The 20,805-nt window shown below is 39.8% G+C and overlaps 1 protein-coding gene across 1 annotated transcript in view; it reads right to left on the bottom strand.

Moving 5' to 3' along the window:
* The window catches only part of COL6A2 (collagen type VI alpha 2 chain), a 61,577-nt gene that overhangs the window by 10,718 nt on the left and 30,054 nt on the right, over positions 1–20,805 (bottom strand). The window contains exons 4-25 of the mRNA XM_069733260.1: positions 17,200–17,220; positions 16,643–16,708; positions 14,481–14,534; positions 14,353–14,397; positions 14,215–14,241; positions 14,099–14,125; positions 13,969–14,013; positions 12,341–12,394; positions 9,837–9,899; positions 8,869–8,931; positions 7,865–7,954; positions 7,631–7,693; positions 7,051–7,113; positions 6,687–6,749; positions 4,549–4,611; positions 3,017–3,067; positions 2,897–2,932; positions 2,516–2,578; positions 2,306–2,368; positions 1,929–1,964; positions 1,712–1,757; positions 211–363 (exon numbers count right to left, since the gene is read on the bottom strand). Of these exons, the coding sequence (XP_069589361.1) occupies positions 211–363; positions 1,712–1,757; positions 1,929–1,964; positions 2,306–2,368; positions 2,516–2,578; positions 2,897–2,932; positions 3,017–3,067; positions 4,549–4,611; positions 6,687–6,749; positions 7,051–7,113; positions 7,631–7,693; positions 7,865–7,954; positions 8,869–8,931; positions 9,837–9,899; positions 12,341–12,394; positions 13,969–14,013; positions 14,099–14,125; positions 14,215–14,241; positions 14,353–14,397; positions 14,481–14,534; positions 16,643–16,708; positions 17,200–17,220 (1,255 nt within the window). The remainder of the gene's footprint in view (positions 1–210; positions 364–1,711; positions 1,758–1,928; positions 1,965–2,305; positions 2,369–2,515; positions 2,579–2,896; positions 2,933–3,016; positions 3,068–4,548; positions 4,612–6,686; positions 6,750–7,050; positions 7,114–7,630; positions 7,694–7,864; positions 7,955–8,868; positions 8,932–9,836; positions 9,900–12,340; positions 12,395–13,968; positions 14,014–14,098; positions 14,126–14,214; positions 14,242–14,352; positions 14,398–14,480; positions 14,535–16,642; positions 16,709–17,199; positions 17,221–20,805) is intronic.

Raw genomic sequence — 20,805 nt, 5'->3', positions numbered from 1 at the left:
TTTTAAGTGATTTTTCTTGGGATAATTCTTGATTAATACATTGCTTTAATAGTCTAAATAATTAATTAAGCAGGTTACTTAGCGTACAATAGAAACATGTAATACATTCAAGCTTGAAAAAAGTTAAATGTATACAATTCTCAGACAAAGATGGACAAATACGGTTTTGTTTCTGCAAAATTATGTCTTGTACCTTAAAACATAACTTACCTGTAACAGAGTTTGGATCTTTAGCCATAGATCCAAGTTTGCTTACAACATTGATGACAAAGTTCTTCTCCAGAGTAAAGTTTGTATATCCAATACTCTCAGAGCTGTCGATAATAAAGACGATATCCAGGGCACCACATTGCTTCTCACAATCTGTAGGAGCAAACAAGAGTGGTAAGTCAATGAAGCTGTCGGACATTAAAATAATTAATGTATAGGAATCTAATTACAGGCTACAAGAGCATAAATTAGCACTTGTAAAAGAAGGATGCAGATTACAGATTAGCTGATCAAATTTGTCACAAATTTCACCAACCTGTTGAAATCTTCCAAATTAAAATTTTTGGGATTTGATTCACACAAATCCAGCAAAAGAGTGGTAACTAATCAACTATTTGCTTCTCTATAGGGCTAGAAAGGGGTTGAAAAAATATTATACCCACCTGTCCTAGCAAAGTCGCTTACCTATCTTGCCTCCACATCTTTCCTCCTAGTACTCTGCTCACTTCAGATCAGTCTTCTGTATGATCTTCGGTCTTCTTCAATATTTTGGCACTGACTATGCCTCACGTATCCACAAAAGGCGTAAAGCATGTTAAAGAAGTTCATCACCCAATGGGGTTCACATGGGGTGATGCCAATGACTCATGTGCATCACAACAACCCATGTGAATATTTGAGCCTTAGTTAGAGCCAGAAGATTGAAGGAGAGAAGACTGAAGAGAAGCAAGTGGTGTAACAGGCAGAGAGTTGCAGCCACAGATGAGTATAAACTTTTAGGTTTTTTCATCCCTTCCCAGCCCTATGATTATTACCCTATGGGGTCCAAAGAGACATGAGAGCATAATAAATATCAGTTTAGGACAAATTCGATTTAGGCAGAATTTTATGAATAAATAATCAAATCTGTCGGACGATTTGAGAAAATCTGCAAGAAATGCATTTTTGGAATGACGACCAATCCTTAGGATAGGTAATCAATGTCTGATCAGTGGGGGCATGACACCCGGCACCCTGCCAATAGGCTGTTCCCGGGGTTGACTGCAAATGCTTGGTCACGGAGCTACACAGAACAGCTCAGTTGATGGAATATTGGGGGGCAGTCGGATCAATTATCATTAGATCAATTATCATTAGAGGCAGCAAAGTTTTGAGGGTAAAATTATGGTGCAAACAATTAACACTTGAAACACTCTGACCACCTTAATCAATCCATATTAAATCACAAAAACACATATTCATGTGGTACAGCCACAGAATCAGCTTACTATGAAGATTTGACAAGAACAAACCTTGTTATTTTCTTGCAGGGAGCCAATTTTACCTCAGATTCATTTTCACAAGTGGGAAAAATTTTTTTGCCAAAGCTACGGTAAATTTAGAAAAACTAGTGACATGGCCGTCTATATCATAGTAAACATTAAGGATTTGATATTCTTTAAAATAAAATGACATGCATATTGATAATGGGAAGTTGTACATTATATATTTTATAACTAACCACAGCATCCACATGTCTCGCGAACATAAGTCATTACATCACACTCCTAGGAAAGAAAAAAATCATTAGTTGCATCAAGAATAATCTGTAAATGGAGGATTTAACAATTTATTGTATCGCATTGATATATTTGAGTGTAGTTTCAGTATGCTGGTTTGATACATATAATTAAATCAGAAGTGCACTTTTTCTTTTTAGGAGCTTCACATATACTCACAGTTAAAGCGGGATCACCAGAAGGGCCCAAATCACCCTAAAATGAAAAAAAAACCTAAAGTCAAGCAATTTTCAAATTGTCAAAATGCTAAAAATAAGCAAGTGAAAGATGATCCAAGCAAAAAAAGACTGTTTCTCATTTAGTACAGTGATATCGCCAAAACTTTAAAACTTTGGCAGTGACTTCTCCGATATACGTAACTTCTTATACATTAACACTTCTACTCGTCATGTCTACACTTTGTAGATAGATACCCCAAAATACAGAAGATATGTATACTGACGGCATGGGATATGATGAGCTCAGATTGGTTATACCAGTTCATATAAAAGGTAAACTTAAAATTATATGGCTAATATGTAAGAGTAAAAATGTACCGGAAGTCCAGGACCTCCAGTTGGTCCACGCGGGCCTGGTTCTCCAACAGGTCCTGGGTCACCCTGTGCAAGAGGAACTCAAATTAAAAAAAAACCTACATTATGATGATTTAAAATGCTACAAATTTCACTTCCCCACAAATTGTTAAGTCAGAGAATCTCACAACACACTGGAGTATGGCACCCATACCTAAATCAATGTCTACTTACAGGCTCTCCATTTACACCCTTAGGTCCTGCTGCTCCTTTAAGACCAAAGTCTCCTCGTCCCCCCTGCAAGAAAATAAGAGGATGGAATATTTTTAAACTTAAAAGATATAGGTTGTATAGGATGTATAAATCCATCAATACGCCTCTGGCTCTCAAACACTGTAGAATTGACTGGTATATGGAATTATATGATCATGGCACAGACAGGCTCCTGGTGCCCTGGAGAAGACCTGATCCTGCTTGATATAATACAATAGTGAAGGGCCTCAAAAAGACACCTACACCAACCATAATAAAGCTTTGCACGGGACAGATATTCATTTTAAAAAACAGAATTACCCAAAGGTGAAATTATTAGTTTAAGACAAAAAGGTATCTCACCAGTGGTCCTGGAAGCCCCTTGTCTCCCTTATCACCCTAAAACAAAAATGAGAAAATCAATAACAATCTGCCACTACATGAACAATCATTTTTTTAAAACTTGGTGCATATCATACTCACTGAAGTTCCGCGGGGTCCTGGATAACTAATACCAGGTCTCCCTCTGTCTCCCTGTAAGAAAGAAATACCGGTAATAATATTAAGGAAATCCTTCAATGGAGAATATTTTATATAGGAAAAAAGATGTCATGCATGTCAGCTTTTAAGGACTACAGATCAAGTTTTTACATTTTTTTTATGGAAAATAAAATATTGTATAAGATTTTAAAAGTAATTTACAAATTCTACATAAAGTAAATGTGTTAGCCAATTAATTACGTTTGAATGGACCTGGGAAACGTATGGCCCGCAGGCCAGGACTGTCAAAGGACTGAAAACCTCGGCGTACCACCATTATCCCACCTGACATCTTAATTTCATCAGTATCTGCATACTTAGGGTGTAGATAACTTTGAATTCATTGGTAGAGCAGGGAACAGTCAGCTCCGTCTTCCACCATATGGCATGTGCAACTAAATCTCAGCGCAGCAGGCGGGATGACTATGGGTGCTATCATACTTTGTGGAGGGTTGTGAGTCTATGTTACTGTGTGTGGAACTGTGGGGGCAATCATTGTGGGGGGGAGCGTGTGTGGGGTGCGGTCGGGTCCATCACACTATGTTGGGGAGCTGTAATTGTCATCATCCTCTGTAGGACTGCTGTGGCCTCCATCATAATGTTTTGGGCCCGTGGGGGAATCATACTGTGTGTGCGTGTGTGTGTGTGTGTGTGTGGGGCTGTGGTATGCATTATGTGTGTATGTGGGGCTGTGGTATGCATCATACTGCGTAAAGCGGGATGTTGGGGAAATCATACTTTGTGGATGATTTGGAGTCTCTCATACTGTTTTGATGCAGATATGTGGGCTTTAATAGGGGCTATGGGGACATACTGTGTGGGGACCTGTGGAGGCATCATACTGTATATAAAGGTGTGGGGAGCAGTTGGGTGCACCATACAGTGTGAGTGTGTGTGCCGGCTACTGTGTTTGTGGCATCATATTGTGTGTGGGGACATCATTCTGCAATGGGGTGGGTGACTGGGGGCATCATACTGTGTGGAAGGAGCTGTGGGGACATCATGCTGTGTGGGTGTCTGTGCTGGCATGCTGTGCTTGGTGGTGATGAGGAGACATCATACTGTGTGTGGGGACATCATTCTGCAGTGAGGTGAGTGACGGGTCATCATACTGTGTGGGGGGGAAGTACTGATCAAGGTACAAGGTGAACAACAGGAGCAGTATGATTTACTGCTTTTTTAAACTTTCTAAAAAGCAGTACATTATGTAATTTAGTTTAGCTTCTACTGGTAAGAATATATGATACAATAAGCCCTATCATAATGTGTTTTAGAAGTAGCTCAACATTCTGCTCAGTATTAAGTGATATTATTAATATACAGTAACAATAATAATAATAATATTAGCAGAATAAAGTTCAGCCCTCCCCGACAGTCAGAGATTCTCATGTGGCTCCTTTGAAAATTAATTGTCTACCCTGTCTGTAGAAGAATATTTTAAATAAGAATCCTAAAAATTTCAAACTGTTATTTACTTTAGGACCTGGTAAGCCTGGGTTCCCTCTTTCACCCATGTCACCTGGGTCTCCTCTTGACCCCTGAAAATAAAAGCAATGATATTAATATTAGGACTATGGACAATGTCAAACCAAATGCAAATAAAATAATGCATATAACATATACTATTTTCTATACAAAAACAAAAAGTAGGCCAGATGGGACATAACGAATTTAAAGGGCATCCTCAAAAGATAAAGTATGCCACTTATTTTTGATTAATTCTAATTCAACCTCAGGAACACCCTGAAAATGAGGAGCCTTCAGCTCTGGTTTAGCTGCAGCTGTAGAGGAGAAGACCGGGCTGTGGGTGCTGACAAGGCACCGGGTCCGGAACTGCTGGGGCCGGGCCTACTGTTGCAGGGGTGAAGGAGATTGAGGACGGAGCAGAGCCTTCACCTGTGTAGAGGGGGCGTGGTGACCCAGGGAAGGATAAGAGGGTTTGTGCGGGAAAAGAGAGGGGCTGCCCACCAGAGAGAGGAGTCAGGGGGGTTTAGAGCTGAGCCGCGGAGAGAGATAGGTTGCACGGCAGCAATTAAGGCCGGGTACAACAAGGACTCTCAGACCTCATCGAGCGTGAGGAGGAATGTACGTTGAGTGAAGGATCGCAGTGAATTACTCCATGCTGTGCTGCAGCAAAACGGACAAGGGGTTTAATGGGTCAGACCGTTGACCGCACGCTGCCGCTAGAAGTGAGACCGACTTGTTAGGCGGGGAAGCCGGAAGAACTCAGCACCGGCCTCAGCTGGCAGCCACCCAACCCAGGAATAGAGAGGGACATCTGAGTTACGCTAAGTGCAATTGACATTTATAAACTGCCACCTTGAGGTATTTTTTTCCTTTGTACCATTTAACTTCCACCTGGTTTATTCCCTGTTGCTCCCTGCGAGGAGGCTACCCCGTACCTATTAAACAAGTAATTGTTTTTTGCTGTTAACTCTTGCTCTGTGTCACTGCATCCTAGTACCTGTGTTACACAGCCCTCCTCAATGTTTTTCTTTGCACCGCGTTGTTCGCAGTTATGTGCTGTGTAGAAAACTTCAGCACAAACCTGCGCTGTCATGTGTGTCATGCAACCGTGATGATGTCGCGCCAGGCCAGCTAGTTAAAAGATGAGCCGGGGATGAAGGCAGGTAGGAGGCAGTTCATAGGGCACCTGTCCTGCGGTCACGGAATACTGACCTGGCCACTAGATCAGGGTCCTGTGATTAAATTTGCTGATCTTCAAATGCTGAGAGAACTGTGACCACTGTGAAATTGGAATATTTCCAATTTTGTTTCATATTGATATAATAAAATATGCATTTTTTCCATCAAAATTTGACTTCAAAAGTAGGTAATTTTCTGAACGCTGAGATATGTGTTTCATCATAGTAATTGCGCTGTCAAATTATTGCTAAAGGGGTATTATAATACTAAATACTATTCTGGATAGGTGATAACTATTTGAATTGGGGACATATTTGTCCAGCTTAAATGAGGACTGCCTGATATAGCCAAGAACAGCACTCAACTATCTTCTGTAGTCTCATAGTGGATGAATGATGCGGCCGCAGTCTTGTACAACTGCTGCTGGACTTACAATGGAGGACACAAAGCCATAACTTGCAGCAAATGGAATATTGTACCTCTTTAAAAGTTGGAAAGCAGGAATTTTAGGACATTGCTATGTAAACCTAAAATTAGTTCACAAATGATGATTTGAAAAGAATATCAGAGAATCAAATAAAGCCGTGTAGAGACTAAATGGAATAATAGGAGTTGTCCCACCATCTTAAAGTGGTAAAATTGCAAAGTGCTTGTAAAATCAAGCAACCTATGTCTATAAAATCTTCTCTGTTCTCAAGATATTAGGATTTTATTATTTTATTGTTTTTGCCTTGTTACTTAGGTTGCCAGCCACCTCTGCAGTCTAACAGTGGTGGTCAGTATCCTAGGAAAGGAGTGCAGCGCTTGCAAGCTCTTTACTTTAGAATTTGTCAGCACTGCTCTGGAGCTGGCTGGATCGCTGCTCGACCGTGGTATGTCCATTTCATTATTATGTTGTCATGTATTTCTGTATAGTGGGTCACAATGAGAGTCGAAGAAAAAATAGAAAGGTAATTGGTAAACTTACATTTCTCCCAGCTACACCTACTGGTCCTTGACCTCCTCTTGGTCCCGGAGCGCCACGATCACCCTTTAAGAACAACAGTACGTCAATGATTAATGACATAATTACTAGAGTAGAAAAAAGCCTAATTAAGCCTGATAGTTGCTGAATACTTGTACGTGTTGTTGCTTATATGTTATATTGTGATCACAACAAGGTTCAATCAAGCAACTTACTACACAAAGCTTGACCACCATAAGTGTACATTAGCTAGGCTGCATCGCTTGAAGAAAACTCTGTGTGGTATCATGATACAAGGTTTTCTATAAGTGTGTAACTTTTGTGACTGTATGCCAAATCATACACCTAAATATCAATTTGATTTTACCGCTCCCCCTTTCACTCCAGTTTCTCCACCAAGACCTCGTGGACCCTCTGGTCCGGGATCACCCTGTATGGAAAAAACAGCAAAAGAACAATCAAGAGAGACGTTGAAACTATTATCAAAGTATTTTAAAATTTACTTGTGCTTTCCCGAAAAATCATTAATTCAATAATTTGGACCAAACTGTTATCAATACATGAAGAACACATAGCATCCACTTAGATGGGCTGAAATTGGGGGAAAAAGCATTCCTAGGAAAGCTAATTTCTCGATTATCATTCTAAAAAGACTAGAAATCACCTAATAAGCAAAACACTAATTCATCAGGTGCAATGATTTTTAAGCAGCTTAAAAATCATTGTTCTCGGCAGTAGATCATCTTGAGTAACCAGGATATGTACTGCTGAAAACATAATATTCTATGAGCACAGAACGATCATATTAACAATCAGTCTGCGAGCAAAGAATTCTGGTTGGTCTGTCTAAACAGGCCATTATATGATTACTGTATATGGCCAATTGGTGGTTGTTTAGAGGCCGGAGTCAGAAAGTGTAAATGGGCCTTAGACCAGCAGATTGTTACCTTCTCTCCTTTAGGACCATCAGTTCCTGCACCTCCTTTGGTACCAGGATCTCCTCTACGACCCTAAATGATAACAAAGTCAATAAAAAAAGTGTTTACGAGACCAAAAGAGTCTATTGAGTTATGATAGACCATGCTGAGCTAAGATGAACAACAGATAATAGACCCGACATTGTGATAATAGAAACAGATATTCAACCAATCAAGTTTAAAAATAGACAAGTATGGCCTTACTGGTTCCCCTTTTGGTCCTTGCGTTCCAGGTCCTCCTTTATTCCCTTTCTCACCTGGAGAACCAGGAGCTCCAATGTTTCCTGCGGGACCCTAACAAGTTACAATCAGAGAGGGTCAGGGTGGAGAAACATATAAGACAATTCAGAAATAACAAGTTAAGAAACCAACAATTGGAAGTAAGGAAATCTAACTCCAGAATTTTTATACACCACATGTAGAGTAAGAACGTGAGAAACTGTAGACTAAGACAGTGAAATTTGTGGAGGTAGAACTTGCATGTCATTTTATTTTACTTTCCAAATAAACATGTGTTGATTAAATGCAGCTTTGACCTTGGAAATGTAATGTTTCTGTACAAAAGCATTTACATCCTAGGGATTCTCAAAAACGTTAAGACTTTACAGCACATTTCACATTTCCACAATTAGATCTATCATGTATTCGAAAATAAGACAAGGTGTTATATTATTTTTTACTCCAAAAGATTGGTTAGGGCTTATTTTCAGGGGATGTCTTATTAATCAAGAACAATAATCCACATTTATTCTTGAACTAAAAATCAACATTTATTCAAATATAATCATGTCATCACACATATACACACTGCACATACACATGTACACACATACACACACACTGCACATACACATGTATAAAGACACACACTGCACATACACATGCATTTACACACATTGCACATACATACACATATAGGTACACACACTGCACATTTGGTACATACCAGCCTAGTTCCTCCAGACTCCTGCAGTTAAAGGACCTTTGCAGATATCATGGTGACATCACATGACAATGATGTCACCAAAGGTCCTTAAGTAGTCTTAACCTCGGACAAGAAATATGGGCTCCTAAACTAGTGGAGACCTGGGCAGTTGCTGTCTAAAGCGGGTCCTGACTGTAACTAGAACTTATTTTTGGCGTGAGGTTTATATATCAAGCATACTAGGGTAGGTCTTATTTTCGGAGAAACACGGTACTTTTTTTACCTTATCTCCTTTCTCTCCAATAGTTCCAGGTAGTCCGCTACGTCCAGGCCGACCAGGGTCACCCTGAAATATAAAAAATACCGGCAATTAATAACGAATATTATAAGCTTTATGTATGTTCTATGTTCAGTACTTATCAAATAAGTGTCTAGTACAATGCTTCAGTAAGAAGAATGTCATACCCTGGGCTTTATTCCACTACTGACCTGCACTGAGCCGTACTGGCCACCTTTTTTTTAACTACACCCCTGTGTTTCTTTACCCTACTGGTTACAAACCCTGGTGATTTCACAGAGGATAGTACTAAGAGGTAAATAATGAGCTGTTCTATTTTAAGTTTAATGGCTACAGCAAAGACGATGTTTGCTCTCAAAACTACCAGCAAAAAATACTGCTGAATAGCTCAATACATATTTAACTACTATGCAGTATTCTACCATTTGTTCAGCCACTAAATGATCTTTAAAGAAGCACTTCTCCCATTAATTTTTTATCCTATTAATATATTGCAGTTGTCATATGATATGGCACTATGTACTTACAATTGCTCATTTTGCCTTTCTACTCTGTAAATTCTTCTCTTTCCAATAGGTCTATGATATAAGAGATTAAATTCTGACTAGCTGTAGCCTTCTAAAGCTCTATGTAGAAACAGGAGGTCAATTTCCCCTGTATGAGTCATCAGTCACTGCAAAAGTCCCTGGCAGGGGGAGGAGGAGGGAGCAACTGGGTCAGGAGGTGAAGAGGGGACTAATAAACGCAGTGACAAGAAACTTCCTGTTTCTACATAGAGAGAAGAAGTATCTGGGTAGAAAGGCAAAATGAGCAATTGTAAGTACACAGTGCTATATAATATGATGATTGGGATATATTAAGTGGATAAAAACTTTTATAGGAGGATTGTTTCTTTAATTTTAAATCTGAAAAATAATATCAGACAGAATACAGAATACTAAATAAATGCATACTTTAATTCCACGATCTCCATCTTCTCCCCTGTCTCCAGCATCTCCTGAATAGCCATCGGGACCCTGAAAACATACATTACAAATATTACACAAAAATTATAACTTTACTTAGTGAAGCTGTAAATAACAATTACATAGTCACAACCGTAAAGCTGAGAAAAGATGATGGTCTAGAAATGTAAAAACACAGTAAATGGAAAATGAATTATATCAATCACAGGACATCGGCTAATGGAATGCTTGCAGGTTATTCACTCTGACATTTTGCGTCTATATATAGCGTCATTATTAGGCCCTGACGAAGCCGTACGGGTTACGGCGATACGCGCTGGGTCGCACCCCGCTCCTACTTCTATCTGGGGCCCCCTTCGGTTGGTATCCTCTTTTCCACCCTGGTTGAGTCTTGGTTGCTATTATGGCTCGGATATCGGGCTTTGGGTTGTTTTCTCTGCACATATGATGGGGCCGTGAGTCACATCCATCCATTTGTGCCAGCCTTGTTATTTGCTCTTCTATGGGCCATGGCGCTATATGTATCTACTATTTGAGCCTGGGCTATTCTAGATGTGGGATGGTCTTCTATTCCTTTCTGTCCCATCTGGATTTATACTGGCCATTTGACCGACCATATACTTTATGACTGCTATAGGGGATCCTTCCTATTTGTTATTATAGGTGTATTTGCATCTTTTGATATATGTATAGTGGGATATATTATTATTATTATTATCATCTATTTATGCTTGTACTATTGTATATTGATTGTTATTTTCCCACCTACTATGCATTATATGGATGTATTATCTATAGGGGGTCCATGAGTCGGGTGCTGTCTTGTTTTTACTTATGTTTTATGTGCTTTTTTAGCTGTGTTGATGTACCCAATAAAATTTGATATATTGTTATAGATGGTGTAGTGTGCGTGTTTTACGGTAGTGCTTTGTTTTTTGTTCTTTGTTATTATTAGGCCGGGGTCACACTTGTGAGTGCAATGGGAGAAACTTGCGCGAGTGTCTCGCATCAATACCCGGCACTGCCGCCAGCACTCAGGACCAGGGCGTTTAGTTGCATTGAAATACATGCAGCTGAATTCTCCGGTCCCGAGTACCGGCGGCAGTGCCGGGTATTGATGTGAGAGACTCGTGTGAGTTTCTCGCATTGCACTCACAAGTGTGACACCGGCCTAATAATGACGCTACATGAATCACTTCATATGTAATGATTGATACTTATTAATTTCTTTATATCACATGTTTTGGAAATCAGAATAAATGTAATCCCAAAACGAGTGGTACTTTTTTTGCTAAAATTTATTTTTATTAACAACAATTAAAATGACTAACAGTAACAGAAAAAAGTGCTGGAACCATAAAAGAGGGACACAATATCCATAGGAAAACATCCACCATAATGTTTTAGCACTACTAAATATTGTTTCTTTCAATATAACACTGTGTCACATGCAATTAAAGGGTACCTACTGGGGAGAGAGGGCTGAATTGCCAGTGGTAAAACTTATAGTTAGAAATAGCACAGCTGTGCTTAATTATCAACACTCTGTAGTGTGTTTGATAGGATCCCCGCGGTGGTACAATACATATGCAAGTATGACGCCACTAGTGAGTAAAACAAATGCAAGTTTACCTATAGTGTGCTCTGTGCTGTTTCCTCGGCGTCCCTCTGCCTCGACGCGTGTTTCGCCAGATGCTTCTTCGGGAGGCGTGATGCCTCCCGAAGAAGCATCTGCCTGCCCTGTGATCTGGTACCCTGGACTGTGGCTGCCTGAAGTCTTCAGTAAACCAGGTAAAGAGACTGCAAACCTCTGTCCTCGTTCTTTACTGCACTATTCACTATCTTCCATCTACACACCGGGAGCCCTGGGGATACACTTCACCTGTGGGAAGTTATACCATCTAGCTGCCATAACATCACCCCAGAGGACCCCTTAAAGCAGCGTCCCCACTGACCGAATACCACAGGTGGCGTCAAGAACATAAACTTTACTCAATTTCCCTTTTACATGGGCGCCCAGGGCCACGAACCGGGTCGCCACCGTGACATCCCCCTGTGAACACCAGACCCGGTACCGGGTACCCCACAGCACTAGCAGGCGACTCACACTCAATGATCCTTTATGTAACAAACTTTTCAGCTAGTAACTGTTTTAACTACAGATGTAGCACTTCCTAAAAGTAACCTATCATTAATAAAAAAAAATAAAAAATATTTACCTGCAGACATAGTGATCTGCAAATTGGAAGGTAAAAAATTAAGCAGGGGAGTGATTACAGCAAACTTATTGTATAGAGAGGGTGCTGACTGTTCATTTTACCTGGTACCGCCCACTTGACTGGAAGCAAGAAAGCAACATGTATTCAAAATGGTATCTACCTACAGATTAGTACATTGGCTGAAGGTTATTTATCCGGACCACTACATAATAGTATCCTACACACCACTTCCGCAAGATTGTCACTAGACTGCATAGCTATGGGAAATCTTACCTTGCCTCCTGGGTCTCCTTTACATCCAGGAGCACCAATCCGACCAGCTCGACCCTAAACAGAGACAGAGATTGTGTTTATCATCCTATTATCATTGGTTCTAATATTCTTTAATACATTTTATATCCTTTTAAAACATATACAACTTTGGCTTGAATAATTTGCATGCATTAAAAATACCGAAGGAAAAGAAAAGTTAAACATTACTTATCAGAAAGAGTTGGTGTAATTGTAATGTGGTGCGGGGTGGTAGCCGTGGGTGAGGTACTCGTTTCTTGCACCCTGCTACATTACATGAAGGTTGGGGGTCCTGGCTGGGTGTGTGGACTTTTGCTGTGAGGACGCTACGCCCGTACAGGCCACATGTAACCGATGATGCTGGTTTGCATCCATTCATCCACCATTCCACAATAAACGCTTTACTGAATGGGAACTTGGTAGGTAATACATATACAAGAGATTGTGGGCACACAATTTGCTTCCTTCTTTCCTTTGTTGTTCTCTATCTTTGCATTGTCTCTTTACTCTTTCTATTGATACTCAGTATTGACTGTTTATCACTACTTCACCACAAACCAGCTCAACTTTACAGTTCTGCTTAGTAAGAGTAATTTATTTGTCCCCCGCTTCCTTTTCTTCTATTTTTTTTGGCCACTCCTGCTGAATCTATGGAACTCCCTCCTGGAACACTCTACTCATCTCACATAGTCAGTCCTGTCTAGGCCCGTTACCTTCAAGAGTTATAAACTCTGGACCTTGTGGCTAGGCATCCTCTCCCAGGACCCGTCTCAGGTAGATCAATCTATCTCTCAGTCACTTCTGTTCCAGATCTTGCTATCCCTTTCCTTTTAGTCTCCTCTCACCTCAGGGACACCCCAAAATGAGGCACTGCTCACATTGGACCTCAGGTCCTCTAGCCATACAATCCAGGCCCTGAGAGGAAAACTGGCTCCTGACAGGAAAAACAGTTACTCTCACTATCCATACTGTCAAACTACACACTTTATCAATACTACTGACATCTTTAATGAACCTTACAAACCACATTATACATCAGATTTCACATTACACCTCATAACATTAAACTTGTTCTTCAAGGGGGAACATGGGCCATCTTCTTACATAATTTGCAGTTAACCTGTGGAAGAGCCTTGTTGAGTTGAACAGCCTACACTGGAAAGAATACTCATCATGAGTATTTACATGGCTCACAAAGGGGGCTGACATTACTTTCGGAATTTGGATTTTATTATTGAGAAACGTGGATCTTAGCTACGACCAGATGAGAAAACTGCAATACAACAAAAGTGCCAGAAAACTCTATAATGCTATTAAAATATTTCATAATTGTAGTAATCTGTGTTTACTGCAACATCAGCATGATGGGCATATAGGGAAGAGCAATTCTTACTAGAATAAATACAGCTGTAAATGGAAATAATTACATTGCTCTATTTTGTCAAGTTTTTAAATTTCGTATCTAGCCATTTCCAAGAGAATCAGATCACAATTTGCTGACACTCTTATCAGTGTTTGATTAGGGTGTGATTAGCATAATTAGCCCCGTTCTCTCAGTGAGAGAATACACGGTGGAGTGACCCTAGCCTAGCCCACTTTGATCTCCATACCTTCTGTCCATCTGTGCCATTTCTTCCATAAAGTCCTGGTAAACCCTGGTATAAAGAGAAATACAGCGGTTAATTTAGAATTCACTCAAGTTTAAACTATATATGTAAAAATTCGACAAACCCAACTTACCTTCCTTCCATCTGCACCAAAATCTCCCTAAAGAAGAAAAGTCACAAGTTTAGCACAGAACATGTGTTGTTGCCAAATCAGTAATGACCTTCGATAGATTAAGTAGTTAGTGTTACCTTTTCGCCTTTAGCACCAGGGCCACCCTAAAATACAATAAAAAAGAAAAAAGAAAAAAAAGTTAGACGAATCATCACGTGACCGGCATGGCTAAAATATCTTCTCGGCTATGTGTACTTCTCAAATTAAAAACATACCTTAGGTCCAGGATATCCAATTGGTCCCTCAATTCCAGGATCACCCTAAAAATAATGCATACATATGTGAACTCTTCAAATATAACATGATGCAAATTGCAAATAATATACAAACCGACATGGCTCACCTGACGTCCTTTTAGACCAGCAGCTCCAGGCTCACCAGCGTTACCTTTGGCACCCTGAAATGGAGAAAAAAAAATAAAATCAGATTAAGGGTATGTGCTGCATTTTTCTGCTGGAAAAACCAGATTGTTGGCAGGATAAAAGGGTGTGTATTATATGTTCTTTTCAGCCTTGTTTTTGAGTGCTTTTTTTGTGCTTTCACTTGCTTTCTTTCCCCATTCATTTAAATGGGTGAAAATGCTACAAAAAAAAGCTGGAAGAATTGATATGCTGCAGATTTGAAAAAACGCTTTGATGGTTCAAGTCTGCAAGGAAAAAAACTATCAGCATGTGCACGTGATTTCAGAAATCTCATTCACCTTGCTGGTACTATAAAACGCTGTCTTTTTTCCAAGGCAAAATCACATGGAAAAAATGCAGTCAAAATGCAATGTGTGAACCAACCCTAAGACACTTGTCAGTGGGGATATGTACATATTGTCTATGCGTCCTGTTTTTTTTTTTATTGTGGAATCAGATCCGATATTTTTTATTAGTGAAACTTTCTTTGATTACTTTATATAGTTATCTATTTTTTTTAAAGTTTTATTCTTTTTTTTGCTTTGTGATCTTCGATGACTTCTTTTTTCCCACCAAATTTATCAAAATGGTTAATGCAGTTCATGAATTTTGAACCAAAAATGTCTGTTTATTTTTTACTTTAAGCTGTCTTGTGCCTTTCTAGCTCAAAAAAAGTTACACATTCTACTAAAACTGTGCAAAATTTGCATCAAAATGCAAGTATACATATCTCCACTCCAATAGGGGACTGGAGTACATTTGCACCAATATTTTACAACTTTTCCAAAAATCGCAAATAGTGAATCAGTGGAAAACATCTGGAAAGATTAAACCCCATTCACAATGGTGAACTATAACAAAACAAAAAAGCAAGCAAACAAATAAAAAGAAGTGATTTAATTAATATATAAAATTAAATGATGAATGTGGTGCAAGCGAAAAACAGGGACAAAATATACAAAACTACCCAAAAAAGTCACAAAAGCAATGATGAATCTGACCCTATAAGTGTCACATGTACACCAGGAGCTGCTCCTGTGATATCTGATTCTGTCGCCAGGCGCCACCATATTCATTCTGTGGGCGACTCTGTTGACAGAAGAGACGTGAGAACAAGAAGCTCTGGATTGGCACAAGCTCTGTCCAGCCACTAAGAATAGGGTGGCTTGGACCCGCAATGCCATCCAGTATGACAGTATGGGTGTGTGCTGTAGTTATCATATTAACTCCCTGCTCCTGCCAATTGGAGAGCACCACACTCTACTTAAGCTTCCTGCTGGAAGCAATTCGATATAGTCTTTTTCTTCTCTGGTTCAGTTCTGTTAGGTCAACTTCTGTTTAGTTTGTTTTCCGTTTTTGACCTTGGCTTGTTTTATTGACTATTCTTGCGGCTTCCGATTTTGTACTTTTCCTGCCCCCTCGGTTCTGACCCGGCTGAATGACTACTCCTGACAGCCTGCATCACCGTACAGCAGCTTATTCCTTGGCCCCAGCCCAGGGAACCCTTTCTAAGTCCAGATCCCTGTATAGGGGTGAAACCCTGAGCAACCCCTGTTATCTGGTAAGCAGAGTGGCTTGCGCTAAGCCGGTCCACGGTAGCTCTTTTAGAGCTACAAGGCGACCACTGACAGAGGTACATTACAATAAGTACGATTTATACTGTGCCCATTGTGAAGTTCTACGGTGAAAATCTGTGTTTAAGCTAAATTCAATTTGTTTTTCTTGAGGTGGACAAATTCCACAAGTTTTCCAAGCAGGAACTACTTCTGTAAAGTAACCTTTTGGACCGACTTTTAGGGAAAAAAATATTTTCCTAAAGTGTTTACTGAAGTGGGTTTTCAAAAATTTAAGAAGAGTTTTTTCCTGAAACGTTTTTGATGTCTTTTGATTCGCTGGTCTAGTTTGCTGCAGATGTCATCAGGATCCATCTCAAAGAAATTACATTCATTTCTTTTGTTTCCAAACCTCTTTAGGTGACATTCCCGCAATAAGGACATTGAATGGTAAAGCTCAAGTGTCACATTTTGGGTGCACAGAGTTTATGGCAGTATTAGTTATAAATATTATGTCCTATGTAAAACAAAGTTAAGCACTTTTCACTTACCTTCTGTCCTCTCTGACCAGGTTGGCCCGGAGGTCCCGGTAATTGCAGGCAGCTCAGTCTGTAACACTGCAAAAAATATTAATTTGTAGAGCTGAATTCAGCGTAGAATCATGTCTATAACTTTAATTTTATTATTTTCCCCTTATTTGTGATTTTAATTGTGCACATATTCCATATTATATATTTATTAAAAGTAATTATTAAAAGTTATATTTTACAGTTAGGAATTATTTGCCTTTGGCAACTTGTAAATAATGTGTTGTTAACCTAGGCAGATTCCTTGAACCATTTTGGTGGCTTATCCTCCTGTCCCATTCGACAAATTGTACTATTTTTTTTTTTTGTAGGTAACTGTAAGCCTTCAATATAAAGAATCATAAAAATGCACAATTGTATCTCTGCAAATAATAAACAAACTATTACATTTATATATCTAACATTTCTATAAATAATGTTTGAAAGTGTATTTTATGTGATTTGCATTGGGACCTATGTTGTGTCCAAATTAAAAACTACTCGAATTAAGACAAGTTACATGAAAACAAGAGTTTACATACCTCTCCATAAGCCTCGTGTTTCTATAGAGAAAAAAAAAACAACAAAAAATATGGTTAGTCTGAATAATGATAACATTTTAACAAAAAGATTATAGAACGATAGATAGATAGATAGATAGATAGATAGATAGAAATGGGTAAATGTAATAGTTATAAGCAAATCGAATTTATGGAGGAAGTAGTAACAAATAATGAAGTGTAAAAACCCGCATCACTGTTTTTAGTTAAAAGAGTTGTCCAGCCTTAGGATATAAGTCTGCAGTCACTCTTTGTGACTGCAGACTTGCAAAATCTCATGTCACGTGCACTGCGTGCTGTGAGAATTCTCCGGTGTCGGCACCGAAAGCAGTGGATGTGTGACTGCAAGTATGTGATTTTCATACATGCGGCCTCATGACAACTAGATGAGCGCGACCTCCCAAGCGATGATGGAAACAGTTTAGTGATAATGTGTCCAGACGTATGCAAACCACGTACTTGCAGTCACATAACCACCAGCTCCCAGTGCAAGTACGGAGGACCCTCACAGGGCGCAGTGTGTGGGTTGTGAGGCTTCACAAGTCTGCTGCCGCATAGAGTGACTGCAGACTTGTACCCGAATGGCAGATAAACGCTCATCAAATCTATTATTGTACAGATTGTCCTTGCTGCAAAAAAATAAGTAGAGTCCTACATTGCTGACTCATGTGACTATACCCATCTCATGTGATAGCAGATGGAACTGACTCAGAATCATATATCACTGCCTTCTTATACCTTCTGCCACCATGAATTAGTTTTAGTTTTCTGTGCCTTCATTTATTCATGTAACTCACTAGTTTCAGTCACATGAAGCCTTCCATGCACTGCCATTTCTTTGATTGTTGCATTGGTGAGATTGGTCTCTCATTTGGGTTGGGTCCAAATAGACGTATTTTATGGTCTGTATGCGGACCGCTAGGCACGGACTGACTACTTTTTTCCTGAACTTATCGCATCATAGGGATATGTGATGCTGTAAGTTTGGGGCAAGAAACCAGCAGTCAGTCCGGGCATTGCGGTTCATATTAGGACCCTGAAATATGAAAGTCTGAACCCAGCCTAAAGTCCCCCCATACATTTTAGAAAGCTGTTTGCTAAATTGTGCTTTGGCTTGATCTGCCGAGCGCTCCTGTGTTCTCTACAAGAGAGCCGCTGTCAGACATCTCCAGCAGCTTATCTCTTAGAGAACAAATGTCAGAAATTAGACTTACTGGATCCTGATCTTCCTCGACATCAATGTGTAAGGGTCCTTAACACTAACTACCGTACTTCATTATAGAAAGCCTACACAAGTGGCACCTTACTATAGTGCAGAAAATCATCCACCGATTAGTAGATTTTTCCAATATGTCTAGTCTACACTTAGATCTTAATCTGCTTTAAACCTTTGCTTTGACTGAAATTTCTAAAACTTTCCAAGTATAAAATGCAGATAAGTGAAACATTTGATCAAAAAATACTACTATTAAACAAAATCAAGTAAGAGAAAATATACCTTTCTCTTCCTTCTTGAAAAATTCTGTGTTTATTGGTTTATTGTAACTTTATTCCATACATGCTAAAACCACTGAACACAGGTCATCAAACATTTGACGCATTTCGGAAGTATACTTCCTTATTCATAGCTATGACTAAAGTTACAAAAAAACACTGAGTTTCTCAAGAAGGATGGCATGCTAGCTTGTTTCTTACTGGATTATATTGACCAGCTCTGCTCAAGCTGCCGAGTACCCTGGATGAACCCATTACAGGTGTGGTGAGCTGCTGGTTTTCATATTTTGGATTGTGAAAAAAAATTTCCAGCCCTTGGAACAAATTTCCAAAATACCAGATTCCTGAAGAAATATGAATGTGACAGAGTTAACTGCAAACACGCCTGACTTTGAGGTTGAGGAACATCTTAAGTTTTAATTATTTTGCCTTCATACTTGTGTACATAAAACATAACCTTATATTTGACTTGCTTTTATGTATTACCAAAATATTCTGTTTCTACCTTGGAATCCTGAGCTTTCTGGCTTGTTACTATTAGTTCTCCTGACAGATTCCAACAGACAGTGACGGTCAGGCAATACCGACTTGGGGTCTGAGAGGTTTCATGGGGGGAATTGGTCGTAATAATGGAAAAAATAGCGCTACATGCTGTTATTTTTTCCATTTGGCTCTACTTTTGTGAATGGGCTGGTTCTCTGACGTATTCTTACATTGACCTCCCTTTTTCCAGGGTTGTAATGGGTGGTCCGTTTTTACCAGCTGGGGCCTCAGCTCATTTAGAACAATACACTGCATTTAAAGTACTAAATAGTAACACATATGTAGAATTATAAGATATATCAATAAGCGTTGATATGATTTTTTTAACATGGCAGAAAGATTACCACGTCAGCAGGAAATTTATAGGTAACCTGTCAGATCCGATAATGCTATTAAACTGCAGATATAGGGTTAATCTGCAGGTTAATCGCATTATGAAGGTGCATGACGACTGCCATACTGACAGTGTGCCATTTGGGGGAAAATTAACTTTATGCTTTGCAGGAGCCGCTGGCTTTCAGTCATGCAGGTTAGCCAGTGTGAGTCACTGCTCACTATACTGTGAAAGGCGGCTGTAAGCATGTCCCGACACTTTGACTGACACGGTGACACCTCTCCTTGGCCGCAGAGCTCCCTGATTAATCGTTCCAGTCTGGTATTAATTAATAATAATAATCTTTATTTTTTATATAGCGCTAACATATTCCGCAGCGCTTTACAGTTTTGCACACATTATCATCACTGTCCCTGTTGGGGCTCACAATCTAAATTCCCTATCAGTATGTCTTTTTTGGAATGTGGGAGGAAACCGGAGTGCCCGGAGGAAACCCACGCAAACACGGGGAGAACATACAAACTCTTTGCAGATGTTGTCCTGGGTGGGATTAGAACCCAGGACCCCAGCGCTGCAAGGCTGCTGTGCTAACCACTGCGCCACCGTGCCGATCTTTTACATGTCCTGTCAGATTTATCAACGCCTCCGATGCAGCCTAGGGCTCACATAACCATAACCGTAGCCTAATGCACGTCAAGGTGTTGGGCGTCCCAGTCAGGATAGGCCTCTTGTGACACATCATGATGTTCATTGTGCCATGATGTGTTGAAATCACTAGGTATAGTGGTCACCAGACAGGACCCATGGCGTAAAGAAGACAGATGGCAAGTGGATAAAAACCACGCTGGAACAACGAAACTGGGATCTGCGCAGAAAAGGTGAGGGCCAGGGAGAGATGAATATTAATTTCTTACATTTTTTAACTCCTTTTCTTGTTTTTTGAATAAAGTAGTATGGACAAGATCCATTTTACTGGTTTAGCGAGAATGGCATAGAAGAAAAATGATTTTGTGAACTTCATGGCAGTTCGCTCATCTCTAAATCCGTAATTAGACAGTGTTAACTTAGACTAGATAGTCTTAAAGGGAATCTGTCACCAGGTTTTTGCTACCTCATCTAAGAGCAGCGTAAAGTAGGTCAAGAGATCCTGATTTCAACAATGTATCACTAAGGCTACTTTCACACTAGCGTCGGCCCATCGCAGTGCGTCGGGCCGA

Source organism: Ranitomeya imitator, chromosome 7 (genome assembly GCF_032444005.1).
Source record: "Ranitomeya imitator isolate aRanImi1 chromosome 7, aRanImi1.pri, whole genome shotgun sequence".
NCBI classification, from domain to species: domain Eukaryota; kingdom Metazoa; phylum Chordata; class Amphibia; order Anura; family Dendrobatidae; genus Ranitomeya; species Ranitomeya imitator.
The sequence above is the reverse complement of the archived record's forward strand: the minus strand, read 5'-3'. Positions and strand labels throughout refer to the sequence as shown.